Raw genomic sequence first — 26,548 nt, forward strand, 5'->3', positions numbered from 1 at the left:
CTGCCTCCCATGCCATCCCCCAATGTTACTGACACTCTAGCAAAGGGGTTCCAAACTGGCTGGAGAGGACCGCCGCTTGGGTAACCTCCAGCCGGGGGCAGGGGCAGAAGTTCAGGTGGGCACAGGGCCCTGGTGTGCAGAAACACCATGGTGGGCTGGGGCAGCGGTGCCTTTAGATTCCCACAGCCCGTGGCTGAGGGCAGGCCTGGCATTGCTGACCCACACGGTGTGGGCTCCCGGAACCAGCCCCCAAATCCCCAGGAAAGCCCACAGAGAGGAACAGCACCTACCGGTACACCACGGCCGTGTCCACTCCGAATGCGCCCACAATCAGGTCTGCAGGGCAAACACACACACAGATCAGCTGGAGCTCGCGGCAGGACAGCACCCCCAGGAGCCAGAACCCACAGAGAAGGGGAAGCAGCATACGGGCAGGGGCTCCATCAGCGCTGTGCGTCCCCTGTGCCGGGGGAGCAAGGAGGAGCTCACTGCTAGGGGGACGGTAGATGTGCGCCAGAGGGGAGCTAACAGGGAGCTCGCTGCCAAGGGGATGGGGGTCTGCTCCAGGGGGAGTGAGCAGGGAGCTCGCTGCCAAGGGGATGGGGCGGGGTCTGCTCCAGGGGGAGTGAGCAGGGAGCTCGCTGCCAAGGGGACGGGGCGGGGTCTGCTCCAGGGGGGGTGAGCAGGGAGCTCGCTGCCAGGGGGACGGGGTGGGGCCTGCTCCAGGGGGAGTGAGCAGGGAGTTCGCTGCTAGGGGGACGGGGCGGGGTCTGCTCCAGGGGGAGCGAGCAGGGAGCTCGCTGCCAGGGGGACGGGGTGGGGTCTGCTCCAGGGGGAGTGAGCAGGGAGCTCACGGCCAGGGGGGCGGGGTCTGCTCCAGGGGGAACGAGCAGGGAGTTCGCTGCTAGGGGGACGGGGCGGGGTCTGCTCCAGGGGGAGCGAGCAGGGAGCTTGCTGCCAGGGGGACGGGGTGGGGTCTGCTCCAGGGGGAGTGAGCAGGGAGCTCACGGCCAGGGGGGCGGGGTCTGCTCCAGGGGGAACGAGCAGGGAGCTCGCTGCCAGGGGGACGGGGTGGGGTCTGCTCCAGGGGGAGTGAGCAGGGAGCTCACGGCCAGGGGGGTGGGGTCTGCTCCAGGGGAAGTGAGCAGGGAGCTCACGGCCAGGGGGGTGGGGTCTGCTCCAGGGGAAGTGAGCAGGGAGCTCGCTGCCGGGGGGACGGGGTGGGGTCTGCTCCAGGGGGAGTGAGCAGGGAGCTCGCTGCCGGGGGGACGGGGTGGGGTCTGCTCCAGGGGGAGTGAGCAGGGAGCTCGCGGCCAGGGGGGCGGGGTCTGCTCCAGGGGGAACGAGCAGGGAGCTCGCTGCCGGGGGGACGGGGTGGGGTCTGCTCCAGGGGGAGTGAGCAGGGAGCTCACGGCCAGGGGGGTGGGGTCTGCTCCAGGGGAAGTGAGCAGGGAGCTCGCGGGCAGGGGGGGCGGGGTCTGCTCCAGGGGGAGCGAGCAGGGAGCTCGCTGCCGGGGGGGACAGGGTGGGGTCTGCTCCAGGGGGAGTGAGCAGGGAGCTCACGGCCAGGGGGGCGGGGTCTGCTCCAGGGGGAACGAGCAGGGAGTTCGCTGCTAGGGGGACGGGGCGGGGTCTGCTCCAGGGGGAGCGAGCAGGGAGCTTGCTGCCAGGGGGACGACGGGGTGGGGTCTGCTCCAGGGGGAAGTGAGCAGGGAGCTCACGGCCAGGGGGGCGGGGTCTGCTCCAGGGGGAACGAGCAGGGAGCTCGCTGCCAGGGGGACGGGGTGGGGTCTGCTCCAGGGGGAGTGAGCAGGGAGCTCACGGCCAGGGGGGTGGGGTCTGCTCCAGGGGAAGTGAGCAGGGAGCTCACGGCCAGGGGGGGTGGGGTCTGCTCCAGGGGAAGTGAGCAGGGAGCTCGCTGCCGGGGGGGACGGGGTGGGGTCTGCTCCAGGGGGAGTGAGCAGGGAGCTCGCTGCCGGGGGGGACGGGGTGGGGTCTGCTCCAGGGGGAGTGAGCAGGGAGCTCGCGGCCAGGGGGGCGGGGTCTGCTCCAGGGGGAACGAGCAGGGAGCTCGCTGCCCGGGGGGACGGGGTGGGGTCTGCTCCAGGGGGAGTGAGCAGGGAGCTCACGGCCAGGGGGGTGGGGTCTGCTCCAGGGGAAGTGAGCAGGGAGCTCGCGGGCAGGGGGGGCGGGGTCTGCTCCAGGGGGAGCGAGCAGGGAGCTCACGGCCAGGGGGGTGGGGTCTGCTCCAGGGGGAACGAGCAGGGAGCTCGCTGCCGGGGGGACGGGGTGGGGTCTGCTCCAGGGGGAGTGAGCAGGGAGCTCACGGCCAGGGGGGTGGGGTCTGCTCCAGGGGAAGTGAGCAGGGAGCTCGTCCAGGGGGAGCGAGCAGGGAGCTCACGGCCAGGGGGGTGGGGTCTGCTCCAGGGGGAACGAGCAGGGAGCTCGCTGCCGGGGGGACGGGGTGGGGTCTGCTCCAGGGGGAGTGAGCAGGGAGCTCACGGCCAGGGGGGTGGGGTCTGCTCCAGGGGAAGTGAGCAGGGAGCTCGCGGGCAGGGGGGCGGGGGTCTGCTCCAGGGGGAGCGAGCAGGGAGCTCGCTGCCGGGGGGACAGGGTGGGGTCTGCTCCAGGGGGAGTGAGCAGGGAGCTCGCGGCCAGGGGGGCGGGGTCTGCTCCAGGGGGAACGAGCAGGGAGCTCGCTGCCGGGGGGATGGGAGTAAGGGGGCAGGCGAGTGGCAGGTTATCCCACAGCACTCAGCACCATTCCAACTGGCATTAAGTTATCCCGCAGCACCTCAGCATGGCCCAGGGACCCACCCAGGCTGCGATAGCCCAGTGGATGTCGAGTGGATTCTCTCCCCTGGGGAGAGTCGGCCATCGCATCCCAGCAGGAGGCGCTAGAAGCAGCACTCGTCCCAGATGCTCACTGAGTGCTAGAACTGGGGGAGGGGAGGGTGCAGGAGGTAAGAATGGGGAGCCCAGAGGCACCCAGGGATGGAGAGACAGACGAACAGCGCCTCCTCTTGGAGACAGGGAGCAGTGCAGCCTCCAAGCAGCCAGCTCAGGTACTGGGCACGATCTGTGCTCAGAGCCATGATGCTGGCCGCGTCTCCCGGGGACCAGGTGGCTGACACCCCACCCCCCGTGGGGACTTGGAGGGCCAGGCAGTCACAGGGGGCGGTGCCAAGTCTCCCCTGCACCAGCCCTCACCTGGGTAGCCGTTTCCGTCCAGGTCCTTGGCTCCGCGGAGGGCGAACCCAAAGAAGTCGGGCGAGCTGCTGGGTGGCCAGTGCCCCTTCAGGACCTGGGAGGGCTGGGCGTTCACCCCACCTGCCTGGCCATTGTACACGTACACCATGCCCTGCTGCTCGTCCCCGCCGAAGGGCGCCCCAATGCCAACATCTGGGGGGAGGCAAACAACAAGGTCAACAGAGGAGCGTGAGGCACCCTGGAAGAGCCGGACCCCGCTCCCATCCGTCGCCCCCAGCACAGGCAGCAGGGAAACGGGCCTGGGGGTTCATGGCTGGGGAAGACAGCCTGCAACCAGGAGCCAAGCTCATCCGTGGAGCCGTCCCTTTCAATGCTGGGCAGCGAGGGCTGCAGGGACTCACCCTTCCCCTGGTTTCTATCTCACACTCCTGCCCTCCCTGCCCAGCCCTAGGTGGGCGAGGGCCGCTGGGTCTCCACAGGGCGCTGAGGCTGCCATGGAAGAGAACAAGGCTGAGACCCGTCAAACTCTTTTCACCCGGGGGACCCCAAATGGCTGGCTGGGGAGGGACTTCCGGTCACCACAGACCAGATCTAGCTCCCAGGCTGGCCCACAGGTGGGGGGCAGCTCAGGGGCCCGGCGGGGGCAGTGGAACAGCTCAGTGTGTGATAAGCAGCTTTTCAACCCTGGAAGTACAGGGCTGGAAGGGACCTCACTAGGTCTCCTAGTCCAGTGCCCGGCACTCACGGAAGGTCTGCGTAAGAACTAGACCACCCCTGACAACTGCTTGTCTAAGGCAGCCCAGGAATCCCCTGTACTCAGAGCAACAGCACCTGGAGGCCAGCCCCTGCCACGCCCCGGCTCAGGCCAGCAGCGTCTCCTTTCCAGGCTAGTGGGCATCAGGCACCCGGATTCCTGTACATTCGTAGCCTAGCAGAGCAGGCCAGCCACGCCAAGCAGGACCAGCTGCTGCCCAGCCAGGTGCCCACTCCCATCCCATCCCTCACACGGGGCGAGCAGCCCCTTTAGGGCCTAATGAAATGAACCCCCAGCATCAGCTGCAACGTGTGGCTGATGCTCCAACACCAGCGGAGACCTGCAAAGGATTCTGAGGTTAGCAGGACTGTGACCCCCCAAGCAGCTGCTGACCCCTACCCCAAGAGGCTTAGCATTCAGGCCCCTGTGTCTGCAATTTTCCCTGAGCTATTTTTGCCTCTGGTAGCTACTGACGGGGTTGAAATAACAGGAGAGTTGGTAATTCCACCCTGCAGGGGGGACGTCATCCCAGAACCCAGACCCTGCACGCTCTGGCTCCAGCACCAGGCCCCTGACATGTGGCAGGGAGGGGTCAAACTAAACCGGCGTACACGCCTAGCTTAAATCCTACATCGGCTGCAGCCAGCAGGGGGCGACAATCATACACACGCGTGCGCTAACCGTTATAGCCATCCTGATCCAGGTCTCCCAGCGGGGCGATGGTGCTCCCAAATCGGCCGAACTCCTGGTGCCCGGTCAGCACCATGGAGGCATTGGGCTCCATGCCGTGGGGCTGCTGCAGGTAGATGTAGACTCTGCCCACCTCCTGAACCCGCCCGTCCTCTGTCTTCTCCATGAACAGCGGGGCGCCCACCAGCAGGTCGTCCAGGCTGAGTGGAGGGGAGAGAGAGAGACCGACCAGGGCTTAGAATCTGGGCTCATGCTAGAACAGTCGACAGGGCTCCCAAGCCGGTGGGTAACTCGCCCTTCCACCACATGTTCAGCAGGGGGCGACATTCACAGCACATGGATGCTTGGTGGCGGTGCTCCAGCAGCCAGCAGCCTGCTCATCCACAGCCCTGTTCCTGGCCCTGGGCAGAAAGGAGCCTGGGGTGTCCATGGGTGTTTGGAGAGTGAGCTCGCCTCGCACTCACCCCACAGTGGGGGCTCCTGCCCCAAAGACTGAGCCTGGCTCCCAGGGCTGGCTTTAGGCTGATTCCCCTGATTCCCTGGAATCGGGCCCCATGCCTAAGAGGGCCCCGCGCTTAAGGCACCTTTTACATTTTTTTACTCATCTGGCGGCGGTCCGGGTCTTCGGCGGCACTTCGGCAGTGGGGGGTCCTTCAGCGCCATGGAAGACCCGGAGCGAGTGAAGGACCCCTGCCGCCGAAGCGCCACCGAAGCCCCAGAATGCTGCCGGGTATTTGAATCGGGACCCAGTTCCTAAATCCGGCCCTGCTGGCTCCCCCTCTGGGCCTTGCAACCTGCTGGAGGGGCAGCCAGGCCAGACCCAAATGATGCGGCGACCCCGCATGCTGGAGCAGGGAGCCAGGCCCAACCCCATGCCACTGTGGGGTGCACTCACTCGCCAATAATCCCTCCCCGACACCGGGCCCACGAGCCACCTACAACCACCCTCCCTCCCGCCCCAACGCACTACGTGTTCAGGAGCGACGGGGCCATGACTAGAACCCAGGAGTCCTGACGCTCCATGAGACTCCTGCTCCAAGCCACTGTACCCCACTCCCTCCCAGAGCTGGGACCAGAACCCTGGAGCCCTGATTTCCCAGTGCCCACTTGGGCAAAGTGTCATTTGCCCCGGGCTTGCCACCTACATGCTGGAGAACCCGAACAGCTGTTTGCTATAAAGCCTCTCACCCTGAAAGCTGGGAAGAAAGCTTTTTTTAAAAAAACATCTGTGTCATGTTAACTCTGAAACCTAAGGATGGCCACTTAATGTGAGTTTTTAAAGCTTTTCCACAGCCAGTTAATACCCGCAGAAGAGGACAGAGAGGGCAGCTGCATGGCAACAGCTGCACGTGCGTTTCATGCTGGCATGTGTGGGCAGAGCGTGTTGTGGTGGGAGCTCAGACATTGTCTCTGCCAGCCCAGCCCCTGCTGGAGGTACCATGAGGTTGCCCTGCCTGAGCCCTGAGAAGGTAGCTGGATTGGGGCCACAGGCACCTGCCCGTGGCAGATGAAACACCTCCAGCCATGGGAACCAGGCCCCTTTATGGGGCTGGGGCACAGAGCAGGGTCACCTGGCCCCACAGGGTATGTCTACACCACAATTAAACACCCATGGCTGGCCTGTGCCAGCTGGCTCAGGCTAAGGGGCTGTTTCATTGCGGGTTAGACCCTGGGGTTCGGGCTGGAGCCTGGGCTCTAGGGCCCTGCGAGGTGGGAGGGTCACAGAGCTAGTGAAACAGCCCCTTAGCCTGAGACAGCGGCAGGGGCGGTTATCGGACTGCAGTGCAGACACACCAACAGTCATTGCCAGGGGTGAACCGAGGGTGCAGCCCAGCGGGAAGATGTCTGCATCCAACCCCCCGTCACACGCGGTGCTAACCAGGTCCCTGCTGGCAGGTTAGAACCTAGGCAGAATTGGCCACACAGCCCCGGCTGAGCTCCCTGCTCCCCCCCGGGGCTGGGGAGAAGCCGACCCCCTGGCTCCAATGCTGCCATCCGGCTCTATCCCCTTCACCTAGTGAGACCCAGGGGCGAGGATCCTCTGGGGCTCAAATAGCCTTTAAGTGTGTACACTCAGAGGGTGTGTGCATAGGTATGTGCGGGAGGGCAGGGTGGGGTGTGTGTGTACACATGCAGGAGGATGAGTTGTGTGTGTGGGGGGGTGCACACACAGGGGGATGAATGGGGGGGGTGTGCGCACGAGCGGGGTGTGTGTGTTTGAATCAGATCTGGGCCTGCTGGGGGAGGCGCCAGGAGCCAAGGGCTGCGGTCAGCCACTTCCTCAGTGGGGAGAGGAGTTCCCACTCCCACCCACCCACACCCCAGGCCCCACTTCCGCCCCCACCCCCACACCCCCGGAGCCCAGCTCCCACCCACCCACACCCTAGCTCCTGCTCCTGCCCACACACCCCCGGCCCCCGCTCCCGCCCACACACACCCCGGCCTCCGCTCCCACACAGCTCCCAGGCCCTGCTCCCGCCCACACACACCCCGGCCTCCGCTCCCACACAGCTCCCAGGCCCTGCTCCCGCCCACACACACCCAGGCCCCCGCTCCCACACAGCTCCCGGGCCCCGCTCCCGCTCACACACACCCTGGCCCCCGCTCCCACACAGCCCCCAGGCCCCCACTCCCACACAGCCCCCGGGCCCCCACTCCCGCCCACACCCCCCAGACCCTGCTCCCACACAGCCCCCCGGGCCCCCACCCACACACCCCTCCAGGCCCCGCTCTCGCCCAGGCCCCGCTCCATTAGACCCGCAGCAGCCACGGCAGTGACTGTATGGCCATGGTGGGGGCGGGGGAGAGGATGTCTCTCACCTGGCCATATCTTGCAATGAAGCGAAAGGGTTTTGGACGTGGAGGGGTTTCTCCCAGTGTGTGACCCAGAACGTGGGGGCAGGGGAGAACTGGGCTCAGGGATGCTGTTCTGTCCCATCCCCTACTATAGGGGATGCTGCTGGGTCAGCGGGCTCCGAGCCCTGCCCACCCCCAACCCCTCCACGCACTACACAGGCCCCCATGTGCCTCCCCTCCCCCACACACTGCTATGCCTTCGATGCCAGACCCCCACCCCCTCAACACAGCCTAGACCTTCCCTGCTTGACCCAACTGCCCCCCTTCCGTCGAACCCCCAATAACGGCACCGACACACCCGGCTAGCAGGACCCTGCACTCACCCATCACTGTTCACGTCAGCAGCAGCCACCGCGTAGCCGAAGTAGGCTGCCATCTGGGGGGGAGAAAGGGAGCGCCGGGTTCAGCAATTAGGCTGCAGATTCCTGATGGATTCTCCCCCCACCCCCGCCACAAGTGGGGAAACCTCCCAGGGCGGGGCCCACATGAGAGGCTGGGGGCCAGGAACTCCCTCCAGTTGGGCCTAGCCATGGGCTGGTCCCGGCTCTGCAGCAGGCCGGGTGAAACAGGGGCTCCGGGCTGACTCCCCGTGGTGAGCAGGGGGCTGGGGCAGGGAGCTGGTGCGTCCGATCCTTGACCTGAGACAGGGACGCTGCCAGGAGGACAAAGGGATTTTCAAAACTTCCCTTTCTAATCCCCCACTCCCCTCAAGGGGACAAAGCCCCCCCCCAATGTTGGCACAGACACCCCGAGCCTGCGGGGACCCAACGCCGCACGGCGCCAGCTCCCCATCTCATCCCCAGCTGCTAAGGGCCATGCGAAGGGCCAGTATCGCTGCCCTGGGCTCTGCCCCTTTGCAGCCAGGGATGCAGCCAAAGACACCCCTCTACGAGGCAGCCACTGCTGCTGGGGCCGTGGGGCCACCAGCCCGGGGAGAGTGCTCGCGAGACGATCTTTCTATTAACACGCCACCCACGTGCCAAGACAGCGACAGGCCCCTCGCCTACTGGCTCAGGTGGCATGTCTGCTGTTTCTCGGGCACTGGCACAAATGCTGGGGAAGGGGCTTTTTCCCCATGCTGCAGGAGATTATTCACCCTCCTCCCCTTGCTGACAGGGTTATTTCCAACACGGGAAGCACTTCTAGCACCCCCATGGTGCTATCCAGGGGCCCTCTGGGTCAGTGACACCCAGTCTGGGTAAGGGCCGTGCCCCTCCCCCTGAAAAGAGCTAGCAGTTCCCACCCAGCGAGGGACCTAGTGGGCATCACCCACTGCCCATGGGGCTCGTTCGATCCCTCGGGGTGGCCTTGTTCCAAAGCTCTGCTCAGACATCAGAAGAGCCCCTGCCAAGCACACGGACCTGGCCTATGTGGCTGGCGCATCCTGCTCACCTGCTCTCCAGAGAAGTTATACAGGGACTTCATGTCTGATCCATTCAGGACAGTGACCTGGCAAGAGAAAACCCAGGTCACAGCTCGGCTGCCGAGACCCCATCCCAAGCCCTCAGTGCAGAACTGCTCTGACCGGGACTCACTCCCGTCCCAGCCCCCAGGTGGTTTCTATTCGCCTCCTCTGGACAGTTCTGGCCCAGACAGCCCCTGCTCACTCCACTGCTCTGCTGACCCAGAGCCCAGCCGGGGGATCTCACCTGGTGTTTGCAACTTCGTCAGGTAGAAAATCCAACTCCCACTTCTCTGGCGCCTCCCCTCTGAGGGGCTCTACGGGCGATGCCCACAGCAGCTAAGCGCCCTCCCCACGTTATAGATGGGAAACCACATCAGAGAGAAGTCCTGAGCCCTCATCCCCACCCCCCCAACCACTAGACCCCACTCCCCCCAGAGCAGAGAGCAGAATCCAGGGGTCCTGAGTCCTAGCGCGCACCCCCCCACACACACACACTCTAACCACTAGACCCCACTCCCCCCAGAGCAGAGAGCAGAATCCAGGGTGCTAAGTCCCATTTCTCCTCTAAAACCTCCAGTCATCTTTAAGCGGTGGGAGTTTGGGATCCTTGGCAGGACTCGGGCAGTCACTCTGCCGCACAGCAGGATTCCTGGGCAGGTCACAGGAAGGGCCTGTGATGTTGACAGAGCGGGCGATGAGGTCACATGCATGGGGGTGACCACAAAGCCCTGGGTGGGCTGGGCCGCTACTTCCTCCACGCCATCTCCACCCTCCGTTTCTTCACGCCCGGTCTCGGCTCAGGCTTCGCTCCATCACAGTATGGGGCAGATGTTAGGGCTTGGGCTGGCACCCAGGCTCTAGGACCCAGTGAGGTAGGAAGGCTCAGCATCTACCCCACAATTAAAGAGCCCCTTAGTCTGAGTCAGCTGGCCCGGCCGCCGCGGGTGTTTAATCGCAGTGTAGACGTGCCCTCAGCCCTGCCCGGGGCAGTGTGTTAGTTACTATGGAAACGACCAAATCAGCAGGATTGTGGGGCTTAGCAAGGTCCATGCTTGGGGGTAGGGGAGCTTGTACTGTGGACCCCGCCCCGCCATCCTGCAAGCAACTGCTGATGACATGAGCACCGCACCCCCCGCCCTGCAGACACCCCTGGGGTGTGAGCTCCCAGGGCAGGTGGAGGGAGGGCCCAGTCTAGCAGAGATGTCGTTGGAAAAGAAGAGACCCAGAGCATTTGGGTGCAGCCAGGCACAGAGACGGGGGACTCCCCTGGCCCCCAGGGGAGGAACCCCCCACCCTACTGCCCCAGCTCGGGATCTTACGTAGCCGTAGGTCAGGTTTCCCTTGGGAACGCCAGCCACAAAGTCTGCAAAGGAGCAAAGAGATACGGGTCCGTTAGCTCCAGGCGGGTCCCTGGGGGCAGCTCAGCCTGTGGGATGCTGGGGTGGGATGGACGACACAGACAAAGCCAGGCCAGCACCCCAGGCAGGTGTGACCCTGGGCTGTCCAACGCCACATCCCACGGTAAAGCAGTTCACCCACATGGGGAGTGAGGTGGGGGGGAGAATTCTAGAGCCCAAACTCCAGGGGGCTGAAGCCCCAGCCCAGCCAGGGTTCAGATCTGCAGAGTCCATCGATCCATCCACCACCTTGCACCCACTGATGGCTCACTCACTGTCTCAGTGCGGGAGGACTGGCAGATCGAACCAGAGCCCTGGACCCCAACCCCCCAAGTACCCCCAGCTCAGCTGTCCGGCTATTGCTCACGTAACCTGGGGCGAGCACGTCATAGCGGCTGGCCCACCAGGGTAACAGCCTATCCGGCTGCTCTGAGGGCAGGGCGCTGGAGGTGCTGGGTTCGAACCCCACCCAGGGCGGCATGTCACGCTCATTTCTGCCTTTTACGCTGGGCCCAGCCAGGCCCCACGGTGGGAGCCAGCCTGCCCTGTGCAGCTTCCTAGCCCGGCTGGCCAGACCCAGGAGCGTCAGCTCAGCCTCCTCCATAGCAACTGCGTCTTCAGAGCACCTGGGCTCCAACCAACACTTGTTCTGCCCCAGGACTGACCCTGCCATGTCTACGGGGGCAGAACTTGGGGGGGCCTTCAGCATTTACTCTCCCTTCCCCCCCTCCAGAGAGCCCAGAACGGCAGTACCTTCGGTAGAATCCCCGCTGAACTCACCGACGGCCACAGAATACCCTGCATGGGGAGAGGAGCAGAGGGGTTTGGCTCCCGCACCACTCAGCCCCTGGCCCTTCTGTCCCCATTGTTTTGCTTAGGCCCTATATCAACACTGGGCAAGAGGAGCTGGCTTCTCAGTGACAGGCTGATGGATTAAAAGGGAACCACACAGAAACACTCCTCAGCTGCTTTGCTCTGCACCGGAGAGGGGTTAGTTCCTTGACGGGGCCCTGGGTGACGGGGTTGGGGGCTCCGTGACCTTGGCAAGCCTCAGTCCCTCTCCATGCCTCACTCACCCATCTGCGCCAAGGCACAGGCCAAGTCTGCACTAGAGGAGCTCCCTGGAGCCGTTCTCTTAGTTACTGTCTATAAAGCACCAGGGAGCAGCAGGGGGCTGGGAGGCAGGGACTGGTAGCTAGTGGTTGGATCAGGGCAGGGCTGGGAGTCAGGACTCCTGGGTTCAATTGCCAGTTCTGGGCGGGGAGTAGGATCTAGTGGTTGGAGCTGTGGGAAGTGCTGGGAGGCAGGACTCCTGGGTTCTATTCCTGACTTTGTTGCGTGTCCTTGGGAGTAGTACAGCTTCCATTTCCCCAGCTATAAACAGGAACGCCCCCAGCCCCCCCATGAGGAATACCCCTGCCCCATCTCCCCCAGCCCACGGCAGGTGTCACCATGCACCCCTGCAGGGGGGGGGCACTCGGCGAGCGAGACCGGCTTTGGGCACGTCTCTCCGTTTGGTCCTGGGGAGCAGCACAGCCAGGTGCAATGCCTATGCCCAAGCCTGGGGAGCAGGGACCGCCCTGGGCAAGGCCCAGTTCCCCCTGTCTTCCCTGGGCGAGACTGCCCATGAACCTGCAGTGAGGAGCCTCGGTCTGCTGGGAGCTGGGCCAAGACCCCCGGCTCGCTTCCCACAGGCACCTAGAAGGGGTAACCCGCCAAATACTGGGGGCCCTCTCTCTACATTCAGCTATCCCCCTCCCCCACCCAGAGGGTACCTTCCCCCATCAGCCGGGGCACTCACCCAGATAGCTGTCGTCATAGTTGGGGGCGGCCTGGCGTGTCTGCAGCTGCCCCTGGGTGTCCAGGATTAAATACCCGGGGTAATAGGCCTCCTTGATCTGCTCCTGCGTGGCTGAGATCACCTGGCCTGGGGGGAGATGGGGCGGGCGGCTGAGAGTCCAGCACTGGGGGAACAGGGGAAGGAGTGGTACCCCAGGGAGGGGTAGAACAGGGAGAAGATGGGAAGGGCAGTAGCGGGGAGGGGAGGGGGGTAGAGGAAAGATGGTGGGGGAGGGGAAAGACTGTAGGGAGGGCAGTAGCCGCTGGTGGGGGAAGGGGAAAGGCGGTGGGGGAGGGCAGTAGCAAGGGGAGGGAGGAAGGGAAAGACGGTGGGGTAGGGCAGTGACTGGGGGTGGGGGGAAGATGGTGTGGGAGGGCAGTAGCTGGGGGTGGGGGCACTCACCTTGCCAGAAATAGCTTCCAGGGCCTCCCAGCAACACTCGCCCCGTCTGCAGAGCAAAGAGCCAGTCAGAGCCACAAGGCAAGATCCTGCCTGGGAGTTGGGGGCGGGGGACAGATTATCCCCAGTGGGGTGTCGCCGGGTTCACCCCTCCCCCACCAAACCCCTACTGCTCCCCCCTTGGCCACAAGGGAGGCAGCTGGGATGAGCAGGTTCAGTGTCCCCCAACCCCAGAGCTGGGGAGGGAGGGCTCCCACAGAGGGGTAGCAGAGTGGGGCAGGGCTGGTGTCTGCAGGCCCAGCTGCGACGGGCAGAGAGGGGCCCTGTGCTGCCCCCTAAGGAGTCGGGGAGACACGGGAAGGGCTGCTGCTCTCTGTGTCCCCTTGGGCATGAGTGACAGCACCGTAGACCTGCCCTGGCACCGGGGGGTGGGGGGAGAAGCAGGCAGAGACCCGCCCAGCTGGCCCAACAGGGCGATGCCCCGCTTGTGGGGCACGGGGGATGCGACCGGGATGGGCCGGAGGTATTGGGGGGGGCTCCTCACAAGGCCCCACTCCCAGCATCCAGCAGCTCCCAACACGCAAGGTGTTGCACATAAGAACATGCTCCCTCTAGGGGGCACCCACAGATAGGATAAGGGACCTGCAACTGCTACCAGCTAGGGGAGTGCTCCCGTAGGAGGTGCCTGTTTGTGGGTCTGGGCTCGAGGCGCAGCTCTGTGGGGCGGGAGGTATGAGAGCCTACAGTCCGGGACCCAGCCCCGCTCAGGGGGGTCTGACTGCGGGAGGCCCCGGTGAGGAACCCAGCTCTCCCCCATACACATGCTGGGGACAGCAGGCAGGGGGCACTCTGCTGCTACCAGAGCTCAGGGGCGCAGCTGCATGGCATCAGGGCCTCTCACCTTGGTGAACTCAGCGCTAAAGCCACCCTGGCAGTAACCCTGACCCGCCACCGAGTTCAGATCTGCAGAGAGAAACACCAGTGAGGGGGGAGCAGTGGGACGGAGGCCAGGGACTCTGGGGGGAGGGGAGTGGGACTGGGAGGGGGTAGGGGGCTCTGATCCTGGACACCAGCACCCTGGGGTGGGACTCTGGGCTCCCAGCCCCCTGCACCAGCCACTAGGCTCTTCTCCCTGCCTTCCCAGGTAACGCTGTCCCCACCCACTCTAACCCCATCCTCTGGGAACATGTGCCCAGCCCAGCGCTGGGGCTGTGAGGGAGGCCTGGAGCCTGGGATGGAAAGATTTCCTGGTTACCCCTCAAAGCAGGGGTTATCTGCTGCTGGGGGAGCCAAGGAGTTTGGGGTCTCCTGCCCACTGCCCCCCAGCCCAGCCCCAGGAGGGGGCATTAAGGGACTCTCCCCCCGTTCCCTGAGCCGGTACCTGAGCGGCAGGGCGAATATTCCACGAACTTGGTGAAGTTGCTGACAGACAGGTAGCAGGTGCCAACGGGGTCTCGGCCAGATTCTTCCTTGAGGGTGCGCCAGCTGTACAGGGGGGCGCAGGCCTGGGCAGGGACAAAGCAAGCAGCAGTTGGGGACAGGGGAGACCGAGCGACCGAGGCATAGAAGGCCCCGTTACCTGATGGTGTCCACCCACCTACTAACTACCCCAGCACAGCGTGGGGCCAGGCGGGAACCCCCCTGCCCAATAGCCAGGCAGAAAATCAGCCCCAGCCCACCCCTGGGGGGCACTACCCAGCCGGGGTCCCTCCGGGCCATTCTCACCAGGATGGAGCTGCCATGGGACCGCACTGTCGCTCCGAACCATTGCAGAGATTTGAACTCCACCGGCGTCTGCCCGTCCGTGCCATTCCCGCTGAAGTCGTGTTGGCGGGACCCTGTGGGGAGGAGCGTGGTCACTGCCGGGCCCCATGACTGGCACCAGCTGCTGCCCCCGCCGGGGGCCTAGGACACAAGGCTGAGCTGCCAGCTCGGCCCCGCAGAGGGCAGCGCTGACCGAACACGCCAGCCAGCTCATGGGTGCAAACTCTGTGTGGGACAGCACGGCCCCGAGGCCCCAGGGGCCCTGTCACCCAGGAGGGAGCTGCTGGCACGGGGGAGGGGGCAGCGTGTTCCGAGCTGTCTCGAAAGAGGGCATTTGGCCAAAGTGTCCCAGGAAGGGACAGTCTCTCCCCTCCCCGCATCCCTTGCCAGCCCCAGGCAGGTCCCGCCTGCCACCCACAGCCCCCCTCCCCCCGAGGTGAGTCCCGCCTGTCACCCGCAGCCTCCCCTTCCCCCCTGGCAGGTCCCACCTGCCACCCGCAGCCCCCATTTCCCCCCTGGGTGGGTCCCACATGCTGGGGGCTTCGCTCAGCTTTGCTTTAAGGAAAAACACAAGCAGAGATGAATTCTTGGAAGAGCAAGAACCCCATCTCCCACCACATGTACCCTCCACTACCTGCACTGTACCGCTGCCCCCAGCCACAGTCCACACTGCAATCCCCATCCCCACACTGCACCCCTGCCCCCAGCCACAGTCCACACTGCAATCCTCACCCCCACACTGCACTCCTGCCCCCACCCACAGTCCACACTGCAACCCCACCCCCGCACTGCACCCCTGCTCCCACCCACAGCCCACTGCAACCCCACCCCGCACTGCACCCCTGCTCCCATCCACAGCCCACACTGCAACCGCACCTCCGTACTGCGTCCCTGCTCCCACCCACAGCTCACACTGCAACCCCCCCACTGCACCTTTGCTCCCACCCACAGCAACCACCTGCCCCCTCCCCTGCACCCCTACCTCCACCCACTGCCCCCACAAACTGTGCTGCAACTCACTCTGCCCCCTCAGCCCCACACTGCCCCCCACCTCCTGTACTGTAACCCCCAGGACTTCTTCCCCCATCTGCCCCGTTCCCCCTCCCATAGCCCTCCTCCCCTGCAGCGCATCCCCTGCCTTTGCCCACTGCCCCCCACATTGCCACACTTCCTGGGGGGGGGGGGCATCCCCAATCCCACCCCACATGTCTCCTGCATCCCCCCTTCTTTCCCCTGGGCCCTGCCCCATCTTGGCTCCAGGAGTGAATGAGCCCAGAGCCACCTGGTTCATCATTAACTACTTATCTCAGGGTGAGGGATCACGGCCCCAGAGCAAGAGGCCATGTGGCTCCAGCTGCTGGCAGGGTGCCGAGGGGGAGCGGAGCCAGGAGAGCCTCTGGAGACGGATCCGCCAGCGGGGCCGGGAGCCAGACGGGCCATGTCTGGCTGGAGCGAGAACAACGTTTGGTGCGAGCCGCGCGGGGCGACAGCTCCCGTTGGGCCGCGTCCTGCTCTCCGGCCGTAACGCGATCGGCCTGACCAACGAGCCAAGGAAAATCCCCTGGCTGCGAGCCAGCCAGGGCCCCATCCAAGCCGGCCCCTCCAGGGCACCGGCATTCCTGCAGCCGGGAAACCCCGCTCCAGGTCACCCCAGCCAGGCGCCAGCTCTGCAATCCAGCCGCAAAGCCCTCGCTTCCCTTTGCAAAGCTGGGTAAATATTTGTCCTGGGCCAGAGTGAGAGGCAGCCACGTGGGTGGGAGCAGGGGGTCCCTCACCCCTGCACAGCCTTTAGCCCGGGATCCTAGCTCCCCCTGATGGCACTGACTGTGCCACAAGCTCCCCTCCTGCCCCCCGGCCCATGGCTCGGTCCCCCGGTCTTGCACTGATCACTGCCATAGGACCCAGCACGTCACCCCTGGGGGAGCGACAGCAGGATGGATGTGCCCATCACAATGGCAAGACCAGGACTTTGCACCCCACCTGTCCCCACGCAAAGTGATGCCAGGGCCTGAGCTGGGATCACCCAGTTAAAACCAGGAGGATGCTGGGAACAGGCTGGCTGCCATGGGAACGCAGCCACCTCTGGCGGGGCGCGGTGACAGCAGATGGTTGTTTAGGAAAGGAAGTGGCGAGGAAACACATAGCGGGAGACGTGGGGGGGCACAGGAAACATCTGAGCTGGGAGGGGCCAGCACCACTCCAGCACAGCCCCATCCTGGCAGCGCTGGGGGGCTGGGCTGGCCAGAGGAGCCACCCCCTGTGGCTGGGATTACAGCTTATCTGGGCTCTCCCCTACCAGGAGCACTGACTGCCAGGCCGCTCAGCCTCCCACCCCAGGTTGGGATAGCCTGGGGCTGACACCCTCCCCAAACCTGCCTCCCACCCCAACCTGATCCCACCCCCAGCTCCACCTGTAGCAGGGGCTCAGGGGGCTGGGAGCTTGGCCGGGAGGGCAACGCTCCCTCCAGGGCAGGGGGGGGGGACTAGGGCAATGCCCCATGTTCCCTCCCAAGGAGATGGAGTGCTCTGGGTGGAGGCAGGCGCAGTGCATTCTGGGAGCAAGAGACCCCAGAGGGGAACAGCCTTGTACAACTACAGCAGCAGAAAAATCCACTTTGGGGCCTACCGGAGGTGGGCACAGCAAGGAACAACCTGCTGGCTGTGGGGAGAGCCACCTCGTTCCTCCAGCAGGGAGCGCTGTGGGGAGCAGAGCAGGAGCATTGGCTGTGGGGGGAGCTCCCAGCTACTCCAGCCCAGCCTCTCCAGCAGGGGGCACTATGAGACTGGATGGGAATGCGTGGCAGACGGCATTGGGATGAGGGTCGGGTGCCATGGCCCCAGGGTGGGGCTGCACTACCAGGTCCCTGGGCCCAGCCAGCAGAGGGGGCGGGGAGACGGTAGCAGGTTCCCCCCAGCTCAGGTTTCTCCAAGGCAGAAAGTCTCTGACAGGCTGGTGGGGGTCGCAGGGGCTCAGTCCCAGGTCAGCTCCGGCTGCAATAGCAGCTTGCAGGCCGGCTCCTGGCCCCACATGGAGCTGACCAAGAGCAAAAACCATCCCTCAGCTCTCAGCTCCCGTTGCGCAGGCAGGCCAGGGCACCCAGCAGAACGGGGCCCGATCCCCCTCGGCACCGCCGCTGGGCTGGGTAACGACAGAAACCACCTGGCTGGGGCGGGAGGAGACGGGCCTGGGCTGGGGAGTCTCATGTGGCAGCTTTCAAACCCAGAGAGGGCTGACCTAGGGGACAGACCACCTTCAGAAGGGCACAAACCCTGGGGGGGGAGCGGAATTCTCCATGCCCCAGCCCCATGGGATCCCCCGATCCTGCCTAGGGCCTCAGGGCATCACCCCTACATAGGTCATCTCATGGACAATAGAGAATCTCAATCCTGACCCACAGCCCCCACTATCCCAGCCCTCGGCTCCACACCCCAGCTCTGCCGGTGCCCCTCAATCCCGACCCACAGCCCCTTGCTATCCCAGCCCTGTGCTCCACCCCCCCAGCTCTGCTGGTGCCCCTCAATCCCGACCCTCAGCTCCAACTACCCCAGCCCTGGGCTCCACCCCCCAGCTCTGCTGGTGCCCCTCAATCCCAACCCGCAGCCCCCTGCTATCCCAGCCCTGGGCTCCATCCCCCAGCTCTGCCGGTGCCCCTCAATCCTGACCCTCAGCCCCCTGCTATCCCAGCCCTGGGCTCTCCCACACCCAGCTCTGCTGATGTCCATCAGTTCTGTTTGACAGGAGACTGCCCAAGGGGAGGAGCACAGCTGACAGCCCCCCCCCCCCCAGCTGCTGGATTGAACACACTGGCCCCTCCCCCATGAGGCAGATGCGCCCCTTACCTGTCTGGTCAAATTCAATAGGGGTGCAGCTGCTGTTGCCCCGGTGCCAGGGGCAGTAGTAGACGGCCCCGCCCTGCGTGACATTGGGCTGGCTTGTGTTGGCCTTGGGAGCTCCGACGAGGATGCTGATACTGCTGGGAAAGGGAGGAGGAAAGGGCCGTGAGTCGGAGACGGCAGCTGAGCTGGGCCCCTCTCCCCCAGCCACCCCAGGGTCCCTTCCCAGTTCCCAGGCTCCCTGCAGATGGGCCATGAGCCACTGCTCCAGCGCCCGCCATGCCCCCCGCATGCTCCATGGGCATGGCTGGTACAAGGGATTGTGGGAGCTGTCTGCAGAGCGCTGGTGATTGTTCTGCAGGTGAGGTCGCTGTCTGCATGCCTGAGACCCCCTGCCCCCGGTATCCCCACTGTGAGCCCCCTGCTGGAATTAGCATAACCAAGCTGACAGCACAGGGGCTGGGGGATGCCCCATCTCTTCCCCTGCTCCCCCAAGGACTGGGGCTGCCTCACTGGGTACCGGCTGCAGACTCACCGCATGTCAATGTGCCATCCAGGAGGCTTGTCCCTCCCCTGGGATGCACCACCCATCTTCCCCCCAGGAGATTGATACCGCCCCTCAGCACAGCTATGGCACCAGCTCCCTGGCCCCAGTGCTGTGGGGGGCGTCGGAGCTGCGCCGCAGTGACTGAGCAGCACTGTGGGGGGCGTCGGAGCTACACCGCAGCGATCAAGCAGGGCTGTGGGGGGCGTCAGAGCTGCGCCGCAGTGACTGAGTAGCGCTGTGGGGGGCATCAGAGCTGCGCCGCAGTGACCAAGCAGCGCTGTGTGTGTGTGTGTGGGGGGGGGGTCGGAGCTGTGCCGCAGTCACCGAGCAGCGCTGTGGGGGGCTGGTCCTTGGGACGATCCCATGGGAAAGTGATGGGGTTCGTTCATTAAGGAAAAGCCAGCAGGAAGGAAACAACCAGCCACGGTCTCCGCAAACACTGGCTGCCTGTTCCTGATAAGGCCAGGAGGGCACAGGGCCAGAAAGCAGAAGGACCAGAGCTATTTAAAAAGGGACTTGCTTTTAAGAGAGGGGAGAGAATTGTTGTGGGGGTGGGATGAGACTCCAGAGCAGCACAGGTACCCGCTGGCGTCTGGAGAAGCAGGACCACTGGGGGACGGCAGCATCGACAGGGGCCCGGACCCCTGCTTTGAAACCGGGCTGAACCGCTGCAATGACCAGGTGGCTGGAGGGGTAGGACGGAAGTGCTCTTGTGAGAAGACGCAGGGATTTCCCAGGCCTGACCTCTCCTTCAACAAGGGGCAAATCAACAGCACGGGACCCCTAGCCACTGCACTGCGGCCAGCGCTGACCGCAAGGGGAGAGCACCCCCCACTGAACACCCCAGCCTGCTTCCTGCAGCACAGCGCCCCCTAGCCACTGCGCTGGGGCCAGCACCGACTGTGAGGGGCGCATCACTTATAGAATGGCCCAGCCTACTCCCTGCAGCAGAGCTCCCCCTCAAACCCACTCCTCATGCCCCTCCCCTTTCCCCAGCTCTATCGCCCTCTGCACACCCCCTCCTCGTGGGGCCCCCGCGCTGAGCTGCAGGGTCTGTAGCCGACCCTTGTCAGTGCCTGGAACAATGGGCCCTTGTTGTGGGCATCCAGGTGTGCACAGAGCAGTTGCGTGGCTGCGATTCACCCGCCAGGGTCCAGCCAGGCCTGGGACAGAGCTGAAACCAACCCCAGCCCGCAGGCCCCTGTGAGGAAGAGGGGCGGGCCACTACCGCCAGAACTGGTCCCAACCACTGCCTCCGTTGGGACAGCGACTGGCTGCCGGTCCCCACCACTTAGCCCCCCGGCTGCAGCTGGGACCAAGGCGCCAGAATCCCTGCCCCAGGAACCCCAAAAGAGCCCAGTTCCCTGGATTCCAAGTCCAAGGCCCCCACATTCAACAGGAGACTTCCGTCCTCCGGTGCGGCCACGATTCCCGACTCGCAGGGACATGCCGGCCTTTCCCACCTCACTTCCACATCTGGATCGGGCACCTCCAACTCCTCGGGATGGGTCTCTGCACCAATGCCATGAGCTCAGCTTCCCCCCCCCGCCCCCTCCCCCAAAAACCCCACACTCTCAGCAAGGCCACCTCTAAGCCAAGTGCTCCCTAAACTCCACTGGCTGGGCAGCGCTGCCTGCAGGTACCGGGGCGCAGCCTGACCCCACTCCCCATGGCTGGACCCTCTATCTTCTGTAGGGGGTGGCATGAGAGGGCTGTGGGGCCAGTATCCTCCCCACTCAGACCCAGGTTATCCCCCGGTCCCATCAGTCTGAAGGGTCAGCTCAGGCCCTGCCCAACACAATGCAGAATCAGCCTCTGTGATACTCTGTACCTCAAAGCAGCACCCTGGACCCCCATATTCCCCACGGTGATATGACTGTGAGGTTTCTGGTACAAAGTCTGCCTTAGGAGGTACCGTTTACAAAGTTTTGATCCATTGAATATTAATAGCCTGTTGGACCCAGAAAAGGAAAATGGGGAAAGAATACGGGAGCACATGACTGTCTCCTCACTGGTCACTTCGGCAGAGTAGCTGATTCAGATCTGTGCACCCAGACACACAGCCTGTAACTCAGGTCCAGAGAGGGAACTGTGTAACTGGCTTTACGGAGGGGAGCAGTCACACAGCTAACTTCTCGGGGACAGAGAAGGGGGTGACAGAGGGTTCCCCAATCCATGCCCCAGTCTTCCAGGACACTGGTCTTAACATGCTTGTGGAAAGGAATTGTGTCTCTTTAAGTCAAGATGCAGCTCCCATGCCTGGAACAGCCAAGAAGTTGAGTCCAGGAAGCGTTGTCTGTGAGCATGCAAAGGACCCGGCTGGCAGAGGGGAGGGGTTTTCCTCCAGGCTCGTAAGACACAAAAAGTAGCTGAGGGAAAGCTGCTAGGACAAGATGCGTCTGACCAAACAGTAAACACTTGTACCCCAGAAAGCATAGGTCCCAGCCCTGTAGGAAAAGGAGTGGGGGAGGTCTCAGTGCTGGGAGTGGCAAACACAGGGCAAGCCCGAGAGGGAAGATGGATTCCTTGCATATGTACAGTCCTGGGGTTGGGAGACATCTCCACAGAGGGCCAGCCAGTAGGCAGAATGCCCTACCTACATCCTCACCTCACCAGACCCTGCAGTACCAAATCCCCAAGGTACGAGAGGCTCGAGAACCCATAGTGAAGGGAACACTGAAGGGAAAGAAAAACCAGTAACTGAACACATGCTAAGGTTCCGGAAGGATCTGGAAGACACAAGGGATATTGAACAACCAGCCACTCTAAAGATCTTTGTGAACACCCAACTGCGTACCCCCACCACCTGCGATGAGGTGATGTACCTCAGTTTCCCCTTCCATGCAGCAGACCAGGTTTATTATGGTTTCTCTGTTGTGATAAACTTCAAGCCTTCTTACAGGTACTAGCTGAGAAGCAGCATTACATATGGCCTCTTAACACAGGGTGAGCTTTTATTTACCACTCCTAGCACGTGCAAGATCTTTCCCCCAAAATCATGCATACCGCACTCTTTTTCTAGGGTTTGACAGTGCCGATTTTTTTGTCATCAGGTTCAACATTAACAACACATTTTTTTATTATGAGGTTTAACAGTAGCACCAAAGATACTTATAAACATCCTCTTTCTGTGGTTTAGTCTCAATAGATGCCTGGGTCGGCTCAAAGGCATCAGCTAGAGACGCCGTCTCATCCACAGTTTTCATATTGTTGTCCCATAGACACTGTTTCACATCATCTTTTTACGTATGCTTAGGAAACGCTCCTGAGCAGCAGGGCCAAACACTGGTTCAAAACTTTCAATACCTTTTCCCCTCACCCATTTTCCCATCAGATCTTTCATCCTGTTTACATATTCCCCATTACTCAGACCAGCACCCCTCTGAAGGTTTCTAAATTTCACCCTCTGCGTTTCAGAGGTGATCTGAAATCGTTTCACAACTATTTCTTTGAACCTGCAGTAATGTAAAGCATCCTGAATTGGCATTTCATTGAATACATCCAGAGCTTTACCAGTTAACTTTGCAATCAGGGTGGGGACTCTCTTGTCATCGGGAATCTCATGAATTGTGCACAGCCTCTCAAAAGCAGTAAAATATTCTGTGACATCGTCTGTCTCTTTGTATGCAGGACACAATTGGTCCCGTTTGTGGACTTTTGGAGAGATGGGAATAGTTGGGCTTGGTAGTTTCTTGATGAGGGGACCTCAGAGCTGTGGGCGGCAGGGGTACCCTGCAGCCCCCAGCTGCTGCAGGCAGCAGGGGCCCTGGCAGTTCCCAGTCATGGCTGGGGGGGCCCCAAAGCTCCTAGCCCCCACGCAACTGCCTCGCTGCAGGCGGTGTGGGCACCCACAGGTCCCCATTTTGTCACAGATATTTTTAGTGAGTCAGGGATAGGTCATGGCTTCGGTTCATTTTTCTTTATTGCCTGTGACCTGTCTGTGACTTTTACAAAAAATATACATGATAAAATCTTAGCCTTAAGTGTGATGTGTCTGGTACAAAGTCTGACTTGGGAGGTGTGATTGAAACGTGATCGATTGAACATTACTACCCTGTTGGATTGTAATGTGCTAGCATTGTATGGGAAGTTATGAGGTTTTGCTATGTGTGTGTTACTGAAATATGTTGTGAGGATGGGAACGCCCACAGCCGGCCTTTCAGTGGCAACAAAGGAGCACCTAGTGAGACAGATTTACATCAGCACCAGCCTGACATGTGTCTCTGGCCGGATAAGGGGAAACCACTCTCCCAGTGGCCAGCCCAGAGACTCCTCAGAGAGGGCATTTACACCCACGCCATAGCAAGGATCTTCCTAGCAGCTGGAGGAAAGTTTAAAAGAGGGACAGTGACATCATCACTTTCCTCTCTCCTCCCCCATCTCAGCATCTGGAAGACAAAGACTTTGAACTGGGGAGATTGGTCCCAGGCTGGGAAGGAAATCCAGCCTGTGTACTGGGAACTGTGAGCTGCTGTAACATCTCTTAGGATGAGAGACTGCTTGATTCAAATCTTGCTTAGTCCAGGTCTACACTACGCCCCTAATTCGAACTAAGGTACGCAACTTCAGCTACGTGAATAACGTAGCTGAAGTTCGAAGTACCTTAGTTCGAACTTACCTCGGTCCACACTCGGCAGGCAGGCTCCCCCGTCGACTCCGCGGTACTCCTCTCGCCGAGCTGGAGTACCGCAGTCGACGGCGAGCACTTCCGGGTTCGACTTATCGCGTCCAGACTAGACGCGATAAGTCGAACCCAGAAGTTCGATCGCTCGCCGCCGAACTACCGGGTAAGTGTAGCCAAGGCCTTAGTCTGTTAAAATTAGAATTTAGAGCAGGGGTGAGGAACCTTTATTCTATTGGGGGCCTCTGACCCACAAAAAAAAATCAGTCACGGGCCACACACAGCCCGTGGAGGCTTGGGGCTTCCCCTAGGCTCCGGGGTGGGGCCAGAAATGAGAGGTTCAGGGTGCGGGAGAGGACTCCGGGCTGAGGCCGAGGGGTTTGGAATGCGGGAGTGGGCTCAGGACTGGGGAAGGGGGTTGGGGTTTGGGCTCCGGCCGGGCTCGCGGTCAGTGGCAGGGCTAAGGCAGGCTCCCCCCCATGCCCTGGCCCCATGCCACTCCCGGAAGCAGCCATGATGTGGCCATGTGGCTCTGTGCTGTGCGCACTGACCACGCCCGCCTGCAGCTCCCATTGGCTACGGTTCCCGGCCAATGGGAGCTGCAGGGGCGGTGCCTGCGAGCTGGGATAGGCAGACACAGACTCGGAGCTTTCTTGATCGCCCCTGCACTTAGTGGCTGCAGGGGCACCCTCGCTTCCCCCGCAGCAGGGTGAGCCGGTGCTCGCAGCTCCAGCCCCATGTGGGGCACCGAGGCTCAGGGCTTCCAGCCCACAGTGCAGAGACTTGCCGGATGAAATTAAGCAGGGGGCAGATCCGGCCCACGGGCCAGAGGTTCCCCACCCCTGATTTAAACTGTGTTTCTAGTTTCATTTCTTAGGTAACCAACTTTGATCTCAATGCCTGCTACTTATAATCACTTCAAATCTGTCTTTCTGTAGTTAATAAATCTGTTTTATATTTTACCTAACGGTGTAGTTTCGGTTGAAGTGCTCAGGGAATCTCAGCTCAGGTTAACAAGGGCTGTTGCAGATCCATACCCTTAGTCACAGTGGCAAATGAATTAATGAGCTTGCACTGTCACTGGCATAGCAGTGTGAGAGACAGCTCAGACAGGAGAGTTAAGGGGGTACAGCAGTCCCACAGTTCCGGGTTGTACCCCGGGGATCCCATCATAGCCTCCCCATGGGAACTCGTACCGAGAAGCTGCGGGACCCCTTGGGGCAATACCTGCCCCCTGGCACTCATGCCAACAGGTCAGATAGAGAACACAGTGCCCGGAACAGCAGGAGATGCCAGGCAACCCTCAACATCAACCAGCAGCACATCCCACCCTGCACCAGCCTCAGCCCAACACGCACCCCCACCTCCCCAAGGGCTCAGGTGTGGGTGGGAGGATGAGGAGACGGGGGTTCAATTCCTGGCTCTGCCTGGCCTCCCTTTGTGACCTTGGGCACGTCACAACCTGGGCCTCGGCTTCCATCAGTAACGCGGGAGAACCATCCTTCTTGTCTCCACCCTACTTGTTGTCTCTGTAGACTGTGAACTGTCTGGGGCAGGGACTGTGTCTGTCCATGCAGCGTCTGGCACGAAGGGGCTCCGAGCTCAGCTGGGGCTGCTGGGCGCTCCCCTTAGACAAGCACCTTCTAACCGGAGCCAGGGAAAGCAGGTCCAGCTTGGCTGGGTCCATGCTGGCCACGAGAGCCCCAGCGCTGGGGGCTCTGGGCCTATCACCACACAAACGGGGCTGGCGCTGCAGTGGGCTGGCAGCACCTCAGTGGAGCAGGGGCTGGGGGTCCAGGCACAGAGCAGCTGCTCCATCTAATCCCAGGGGGAAGCTACCAGCCTGGAAGGGCCAGCTCCAACTCCCGGGGTGAATGGTTTGGTCTGTAAAAGGCAACTGACTTGCTGTTGGCGAGGGCGCCCCCCTAATTATTGCCCCCTCCCCCACGTAGGGCACAGAAAAGGGGGTTAAAAGCAACAAGCTTCTGTCTGCAGCTGTGAGTGTCGGGCCAATCCCTGCAGAGCGAGAGGGCGCCCCACAGGGCACAGGGGCAGGGCAGAGAGGTGCCATCCAGCCCTTGCAGGGCACCAGGCTCCTCCCTCACTAATGGCCATGGCCCTGCAGTAAGGGAGGGCACTTCACAAGGGAGAATCTGACTGGGCAAGACCTGAGACATGGTGAGAGTGGGGCCTACTGGTTAGAGACGAAGTCAGGACTCCTGGGTTCTAGCCCTGGCTCTGGAGGGTGGGTCTAGTAGGTTGGAGCAGGGGGAAGTAGGAGCCAGGACTCCTGGGTTCTAGCCCTGATTGACACAGACTCTCCATAGCCTTGGGCACCTCACTACTCCTCAGTTTCTCCCCCATGAGCTGGCCCCACCTCTACTAGCCTCTAGCAAGCGGCCGTGTGGCTTAGTTCACAGCTGGTTTGTGCTTTGGGACCCTTGGGTGCCATGTAATAATTATACTGAAAGGAAACGGACATGCAGCTCCTGGGCTTTCCGCACGCAATAGGCAGCTAGAGACTCTCGGGCCAAACGAAGCAGTGTGGGCCTCCCCTGGAAAGCTCTGCAAGAACTGGCTGCTCCCTGGAGCACGAAGCAGGCTCCCGGCCGCCCTGCAGTGCTGAGGGCGCAATCAGTGCTCCCAGGAAAGCCACGCCCCATGTGGATCTGCCTGGCAGGCCAGGGAGTCACACAGGCACTCAGAAGACGCAGACACAGCTCTCTTCCTCCCTCTTCCTCATAGCTGGGCACCAGGGGAAGCTCCCTGCCTTTGCCAGCCAGGCCCCAGGAGCAGCAGACCCCTCCAAGATCTGGTGGGTAGGGGGTCCCCCAACGCAGAGTTCAGGGGGCCATGGCACAGTGGCAATGCCCCATGTAAAATCCCAGCTGCTGGGGGCACAGTCCCAGGGCACAGCCTGTCCCCCCTTCTCTGGACCAGACCAGGGCTCCCCTGCTGGCTGCGGAGGGGGCATCACTCTGGGTCTCCCCTCCAACCCCACATCAGGCTCTCTCCAGAGCCGGGGTGCAGGGAATGGCTGGGCACCTTCCTGGGAAGCCAGGGAGTCTGGGGGCAGCCGACTCCAGCTGCATCCCTGGACGGGCCGGGGCTGGGAGTCCAGCCACGCAGGGTGCTCCTTGGCGTGGGCTGAGCCGGGAGTTCCTGGCTGGTGGGGAGCTGGGACCTGGCTGAGCCGGGTGCTGGCAGGAGGGAGAGACGACGTTAGCTGGA

General features: G+C 62.6%; 1 protein-coding gene across 1 annotated transcript in view; it reads right to left on the reverse strand.

Annotated features, from left to right (window-relative positions):
* ITGA5 (integrin subunit alpha 5) overlaps positions 1-26,548 on the reverse strand; it is a 59,250-nt gene that overhangs the window by 22,372 nt on the left and 10,330 nt on the right. The window contains 13 exon segments of the mRNA XM_065576062.1: positions 291-336; positions 3,211-3,402; positions 4,646-4,854; positions 7,834-7,886; positions 8,903-8,959; positions 10,235-10,278; positions 11,066-11,110; positions 12,114-12,239; positions 12,555-12,600; positions 13,453-13,514; positions 13,933-14,056; positions 14,277-14,389; positions 18,156-18,286. Coding sequence (XP_065432134.1) covers positions 291-336; positions 3,211-3,402; positions 4,646-4,854; positions 7,834-7,886; positions 8,903-8,959; positions 10,235-10,278; positions 11,066-11,110; positions 12,114-12,239; positions 12,555-12,600; positions 13,453-13,514; positions 13,933-14,056; positions 14,277-14,389; positions 18,156-18,286 — 1,248 coding nt within the window.

The sequence above is a fragment of the Chrysemys picta genome, chromosome 22, assembly GCF_011386835.1.
Source record: "Chrysemys picta bellii isolate R12L10 chromosome 22, ASM1138683v2, whole genome shotgun sequence".
In the NCBI taxonomy this organism is placed as follows: domain Eukaryota; kingdom Metazoa; phylum Chordata; order Testudines; family Emydidae; genus Chrysemys; species Chrysemys picta.